The sequence below is a fragment of the Pelophylax lessonae genome (assembly GCF_965119305.1).
Source record: "Pelophylax lessonae genome assembly, chromosome: 6".
Lineage (NCBI taxonomy): Eukaryota > Metazoa > Chordata > Amphibia > Anura > Ranidae > Pelophylax > Pelophylax lessonae.
The window spans coordinates 329,493,977-329,501,537 of NC_138773.1; the positions used below are offsets into that span (position 1 = coordinate 329,493,977).

The 7,561-nt window shown below is 47.9% G+C and overlaps 1 protein-coding gene across 1 annotated transcript in view; it reads left to right on the forward strand.

Moving 5' to 3' along the window:
- The window catches only part of SLC12A8 (solute carrier family 12 member 8), a 46,050-nt gene extending 40,979 nt beyond the window's left edge, over positions 1-5,071 (forward strand). Inside the window, exons 12-13 of the mRNA XM_082261131.1 lie at positions 2,639-2,699; positions 4,556-5,071. Coding sequence (XP_082117257.1) covers positions 2,639-2,699; positions 4,556-4,721 — 227 coding nt within the window. The 3' untranslated portion in view covers positions 4,722-5,071. The remainder of the gene's footprint in view (positions 1-2,638; positions 2,700-4,555) is intronic.
- Positions 5,072-7,561: the final 2,490 nt, after the last annotated feature.

Below are 7,561 nucleotides of genomic sequence, written 5' to 3' on the forward strand. Positions count from 1 at the left end.
CTTCGGCCGCAAGGTTTTGCAAGCTGCTGGTTAGAGGACCTGGTCCTCTTTGAGGGTGTTTTATTTATTTATTTTTTCAGATGAGCTCCAGTTGTTAATAGCTGAGCTCCATGTTACCTGGTTGGCTATGTTTAGCCTTGGGGAAGGTTTTTTCTTACTGTTCCCACCCCTCATGTTTGACACTGCTTTGGGACGTCCCATATAATCATGAAGATGAGGAGCTGTGTCCGTCAATGAACGAACGCGAAAATGAGATTTTTGACTTGCCGTAAAATACATTTCTCTGGTGTTCATGTTCATTGATGGACACAGAACCCTCCCCACTATGGAGTTGTTTTTTTCTTCTTCTGACACTGCTTGTAACAAAACTGAATACCTATAGCTGAGAGTGGGTGTATACGCCTTGGGACTGCCCCAAAGGGCGTAGTCAAGTTTTTGTCGGCCCAGTATCCTACTCCTGTAGGGGGCAGTATAACCCATATAGTCATAAAGATGAGGAGCTGTGTCTGTCAATGAACAGCAGAGAAATGGTTTTTACGGTAAGTCAAAAATCCCATTTCTCTATCGTCCATTGACAGACGCAGCGCTTATGCTTTTATACCATAGGGTTATGCTGCCCCCTACAGGAGTAGTACTAGGCTGTAAAAAAATTGACTGACATGCCTACAGGGGCTGTCCTTCATGGCATAACCCCACACACACTGTGCCACAAGCCAGTTTCTTGAGCCTAGTGAAAGGAGTTGATCAAGGCGTTGGCCTTGTGCATGATCAAGTGCTAAGTGTCGGCTTTGGCAATGTACTTCCAACGCCCGTTGGCTGCTAATACCTTAATTCGCACCTTTATTCAAGGGGCGTCATATGGCTCCTCCGAGACGATCCCCCTTGCTTCCGTGGGATTTGACTTTGGTTTTGTCTATTCTTCAAAAGTCTCTTTTTGAGAATATAGGGACATATCTCTGCCTTTGTTATCTCAGAAGGTTGCCTTTTTGGTGGCTATTACTTCTGCTCGCAGAGTATCTGAGTTGGCGGCGCTTTCCAGTCGTTCGCCTTATTTGAGCGTCCACAGAGATAAAGTGGTTCTCCGACCTAATCAGCTTTTTCTTCCTGGTGCCTGATTTCCATTTCAATGAAGACATTGTTTTGCCTTCACTCTGTCCTAAGCCTAAGCATCCCAAGGAAATTGCCTTGCACTCTTTGGATGTGGTTCTGGCGATCAGGGTTTACCAGTTGGCCGCAGTCAATCAGTCTCTTTTTATTTATTGTTTTTGTCCTTACAGAGGGAGCTCGTAAGGGGTTGGCTGCGTCTACCGTTGTACAGGCTTATTCATTGAAGGGTCAGGTTCCACCTTTCCCTGTGACAGCATGTCCTACCAGAGTGCTGAGTTCCTCTTGGGCTTTTCATCATCAGGCCTCTGTTACTCATGTGTGTAAGGCGGTGACGTGGTTGTCCATGCATACTTTTATAAAATTCTACAAGGTAGTTTTGTTGGCATCTTCGGATTCATACTTTGGCCGCAAGGTTTTGCAGGCTGCTGTTTAAAGAGACTTGTTTTTCTCTTTCAGGGGTTTATATTTGCTTTCTATGGGTAAGCTCCTGTGGTTCCTGGTTGAGTTTTGTTACCCAGTTGGCTACGTTTAGCCTTTGGAAAAACATTACCTGTTTTTTTTTTGTTTGCGTTCTTCCCACTCCTCATGCCTTACACTGCTTTGGGACGTCCCTATGGTATAAGAAGCAGAAGAGCTGCATCTGTCAATGGACAATAGAGAAAACTGGATTTTTGTAAGAACTTACCATAAAATCCCTTTCTCTGAAGTCCATTGACAGATGCAGCGCCCGCCCCTCTGTTATGGGGATGGTTTGAGTCTTCTTTTTCACTGCTTGCTACGAAACTAGCTTGTGGCAGTGTGTGTGTGGGGTCATGCAGTGAAGGACAGCCCCTGTAGGTGTGTCAGTAAATTTTTTCCTGCCTAGTACTACTCCTGTAGGAGGCAGCATAACCCTATGGTATAAGAAGCATAAGAGCTGCGTCTGTCAATGGACTTCAGAGAAAAGGATGTTACGATTGGTTTTTTACAACTGAGGGACGAGGGGAAGGGTGGGGCCTTTTAAACAGTTGTGAACTGATTGTGTTTCCTGTAGGGTGGAGCCTCTCATCTCTCATGTGTTGCCGTCCTGAAAGGTTAGTTGAAACACCGTTACCAGGAAGTCTAACCGCCGGTTTTTCTGAGATACTGAATTTAGGGGTGTCACTCGCTGTAAGCCATAATCATCAAAATTAAAAGAAAGAAATGCTTAAAATATATCACTCTGTGTGTAACACATCTATATATAATGAGTTTTACTTTTTGAATTGAATTACTGAAATAAATAGATTTTTTGATGATATTTTAATTTTTATGAGATGCACCTCATCTCTTACCTGGATGGATGTTACAAATTGTAGTGTTGGGACACTCTGGTAGCTGGATATCAGTTCAGTAGTTTTGGCACCTCCAGATAGAAGACGTTCCTCGCCCTGTCCTGCTGGTTATAATTGGATCGGCAATGATTGACGACCCCCCCCCCCCCCCCCCGCCCGGCCTCCTACATGTCACCTCCTTTTCTGGTGACGCTAAATTCTTTCTTTTTGTCTCTTAGGGGCGGCTGCACATTTCAGCTTCTTTGTCTGGGTACGACAGTTGGCTGCAACAATCTGCAGGTTAGTGCTGCCGATGAGAACAATATCCAATGGCGCTGTGCGGCTTTCAGCTCCTGATAACAATAGGTGACCAGCTCTGAGTGCAGGCTCATGAAGTTCCAGAGTGAAAGGAGACCCCTTTAACACTACAATACGTTTACATAATACATAAATTATATTATGCAAATATACATTTTTATAGCTCTGACATATACTGCAGTGCTGTACAAAGCACCCTGAGCCAGTCACATCAGTCTCTGTACCAGAGGAGCTTACACTCTGTCTTCCCCCCCACAGTCTCATCAGTCTCTGTACCAGAGGAGCTTACACTCTAATGTCCCCTCCCTCACAGTCACATCAGTCTCTGTACCAGAGGAGCTTACACTCTAATGTCTCCTCCCCCACAGTCACATCAGTCTCTGTACCAGAGGAGCTTACACTCTAATGTCCCCTCCCTCACAGTCACATCAGTCTCTGTACCAGAGGAGCTTACACTCTAATGTCTCCTCCCCCACAGTCACATCAGTCTCTGTACCAGAGGAGCTTACACTCTAATGTCTTCCCCCCCACAGTCTCATCAGTCTCTGTACCAGAGGAGCTTACACTCTAATGTCTTCCCCCCCACAGTCTCATCAGTCTCTGTACCAGAGGAGCTTACACTCTAATGTCCCCTCCCCACAGTCACATCAGTCACTGTACCAGAGGAGCTTACACTCTAATGTCCCCTCTCCCACAGTCACATCAGTCTCTCTACCAGAGGAGCTTACACTCTAATGTCCCCTCCCCCACAGTCACATCAGTCTCTGTACCAGAGGAGCTTACACTCTAATGTCCCCTCCCCCCACAGTCACATCAGTCTCTGTACCAGAAGAGCTTACACTCGAATGTCCCCTCCCCCACAGTCACATCAGTCTCTGTACCAGAGGAGCTTACACTCTAATGTCCCCTCCCCCACAGTCACATCAGTCTCTGTACCAGAGGAGCTTACACTCTAATGTCCCCTCCCCCACAGTCACATCAGTCTCTGTACCAGAGGAGCTTACACTCTAATGTCCCCTCCCCCCACAGTCACATCAGTCTCTGTACCAGAAGAGCTTACACTCTAATGTCCCCTCCCCCACAGTCACATCAGTCTCTGTACCAGAGGAGCTTACACTCTAATGTCCCCTCCCCCACAGTCACATCAGTCTCTGTACCAGAGGAGCTTACACTCTAATGTCCCCTCCCCCCACAGTCACATCAGTCTCTGTACCAGAAGAGCTTACACTCGAATGTCCCCTCCCCCACAGTCACATCAGTCTCTGTACCAGAGGAGCTTACACTCTAATGTCCCCTCCCCCACAGTCACATCAGTCTCTGTACCAGAGGAGCTTACACTCTAATGTCCCCTCCCCCACAGTCACATCAGTCTCTGTACCAGAGGAGCTTACACTCTAATGTCCCCTCCCCCCACAGTCACATCAGTCTCTGTACCAGAAGAGCTTACACTCTAATGTCCCCTCCCCCACAGTCACATCAGTCTCTGTACCAGAGGAGCTTACACTCTAATGTCCCCTCCCCCACAGTCACATCAGTCTCTGTACCAGAGGAGCTTACACTCTAATGTCCCCTCCCCCCACAGTCACATCAGTCTCTGTACCAGAAGAGCTTACACTCTAATGTCCCCTCCCCCACAGTCACATCAGTCTCTGTACCAGAGGAGCTTACACTCTAATGTCCCCTCCCCCACAGTCACATCAGTCTCTGTACCAGAGGAGCTTACACTCTAATGTCCCCTCCCCCACAGTCACACACTATTATTATTATTATACATGTATATAGCTCTTCCATATACCGCAGCGCTGTATGCCACCAATCTCTCCCCGTTCCCTCTGCAGGCGGAAGCCCTCTCTGGAGGAGCGGTTTGTGGTGACGCCGACCTTCGCCTCAGTCGGGATGGAGACCACGCAGCTGACGGAGGAGAACGAGGACTTTGCCTCTCGCGGTCGCTTCCACCACTCGTCTGTTATCAGCAGAGGACACTTCATAAACCAGTTTGACTAGACCCGGGACCGCTGATCGGATCGGCGAGGAGTGCGTACAGTACGCCAAGCGAAGATCCAGGAACCCCGCGCCACATGGTGCTGCATCCCCGGAGGTCATGAGAGGCGTGATTAGACGTGGAGTGACCTCCACATTGGCTGCTGTTACAGACTTCGGAGTATGAACTCACCCCCCACTGGGGCAGATTCTCTATAGAGAATGAAGGACTTCTACCATTGTGGTGTACAATGGAGATAAATGCGGCTTATAATGGGACCCCAAAAATCTCAGGTGATGGCAAAGGTGAAAATAATTGCGCCTACTGATATCTGTCCCTAATCTGCAAAAGCCCAACACCCAGAAACTTTTCTATATATATATATATATATATATATATATATATATATATATATATATATATATGGCTCACTGTACTCCTGCAGGTGTGGGAGGAAAGGAGTTCATTTAATTGGCATCCCCGGCATTTCTTCTGTTGGTGCTACTGATCCTCTACATGCACAGCACCATCTAGTGGCTGAAGGGGAGAAACACCGCAAACATCTATGCTGGAAGGAAGGCAAGGGTTGCAGGGGGTCACATATTTCTATGACTTAGACCTGCTGACAGTAACCCCAGTAAATGCTGTTACAGAGAAATGCTGTTACCTGTTCTGAATGTGCAAATACCTAACACCCAGGAAAATAGGCGCCCCTGTATGTGGCTCACTGTGCCCCGTATGTGTGGCACCCACTGCACCCCTGCAGGTGAGGGAGGAAAGTTCATTAAATTGGCATCCCAGGCATTTCTACTGCTTATCTTCCACATGCACAGCACCATCTAGTGGTTGAAGGGGAAAGAGATAGCCCATCTATGATGGAAGGAAGGCAAGGGTTGCAGGGTGTCACATATTTCTATGATTCAGATCTGCTGAGAGTAACCCCAGTAAATGCTGTTACTGGTTCTGAATGTGCAAAAGCCTAACATCCAGAAAAATATGCTGTCAGTATATGGCTCACTGTACTCTTGCAGGTTAGGATGGAAAGGAGTTCATTAAATTGGCATCCCAGGCATTTCTTCTGTTGGTGCTGCTTGATCTTCTACGAGCACAGCACCCTCTAGTGGCTGAAGGGGAGAGAGACAGCCCAACTATGCTGGAAGGAAGGCAAGGGTTGCAGGGTCTTGCATATTTCTATGACTCAGATCTGCTGCCAGTAACTGCTTTTACCGGTTCTGAATGTGCAAAATCCCAACACCCAGAAAATATGCTGTCTGTATGGGGCCCGCCGCGCTCTGTATGGGGCCCGCCGCGCTCTGTATGGGGCCCGCCGCGCTCTGTATGGGGCCCGCCGCGCTCTGTATGTGGCTCCCCGCGCTCTGTATGTGGCTCCCCGCGCTCTGTATGTGGCCCGCCGCGCTCTGTATGTGGCCCGCCGCGCTCTGTATGTGGCTCACTATGCTCCTGCAGGTGAGGGAGGAAAGGAGTTCATGAAATTGGCATCCTCAGCATTTCTTCTGTTGGTGCTCCTGATCCGCTACATGCACAGCACCATCTAGTGGCTGAAGGAGAAGGACACAGCCCACCTATACTGGAAGGGAGGCAAGGGTTACAAGGTGTCCTATATAAGGCGTGCAAGGTGTCAAATATTTCTGTGACACAGCTGCCAATAACCCTTTTAAATGTTGTTACAGACAAATGCTGTTATCTGTTCTGAAGGTGCAAAATCCTCGACAATTCTTCTGTTGATACTGCTGACCTTTTACATGCAAAGCACCACCTAGTGGCTGAATGGAAGAAACACAGCCTGGCTATGGTGGAAGGGAGGCAAGGGATGCAGGGTGCCATATAGAAGGGGTGCAGGGGTCGCATATATTTCTATGACACAGACCTGATGGCAATATCCTGTAGTGGTGACCCCGGGAAATGCTGCATTATTGAACTGTGCTGACTGTGACAACCATGTAGACTCCAAGAACCAGGTTTCCACACAGATGGAGGAGTTCCTTCTGGCAGTGGGATTTTGTTATGGGACAGTTTAGATATAAAATAGTTGTTTAATCTGCTCATTCCGCTCTTTAAATTTAATTTTCCTCTTTAGTGAACACACAGAAGTCCTCCCCACATTGCACTAGAAATAATTTCTCTCTGATTTAGAGTTAATGGATAATGGTGGGCAGCCGCTGCTCACAGCGCACTTTTCCTGAAGGGGTGTCCATGTCCTATGTGCCAGATAATGACCCCGACCTGGCAAGGGGCATCAAAGAAGGATGGATGTTTATTGTGCCAATTCACACCGCACAGAAACCGCTGCATCGGCTCAGATCACACATTGGCAGCGATGTACAAAGGATGAGTGTGCAAAGTTTACACCAGAGCTCCATTCTCTGTGCTACAAAATAAAGTATAAATCATTTTGTTTTTCACTTTTTGTTGTGTAAGATTTTAGTGTAATCCTTGTCTACAAGTCTTGTGGCCCTTGGCTCGCTTTCCTCTGGCCCTTGGGGCACTATTTTCATCCACTGATACCAACAATCGGACATAATGCCCCCCCCACCCCAATGAAAGGGCAGAATTCCTCCCACTGACACCAACAATGGGGCACTATTCCTCCCACTGACACCAATGATGGGGCACTATTCCTCCCACCGACACCAATGATGGGGCACTATTCCTCCCACCGACACCAACGATGGGACACTATTCCTCCCACTGACACCAATGATGGGACACTATTCCTCCCACTGACACCAATGATGGGGCACTATTCCTCCCACCGACACCAATGATGGGGCACTATTTCTCCCACCGACACCAATGATGGGGCACTATTCCTCCCACCGACACCAATGATGGGGCACTATTC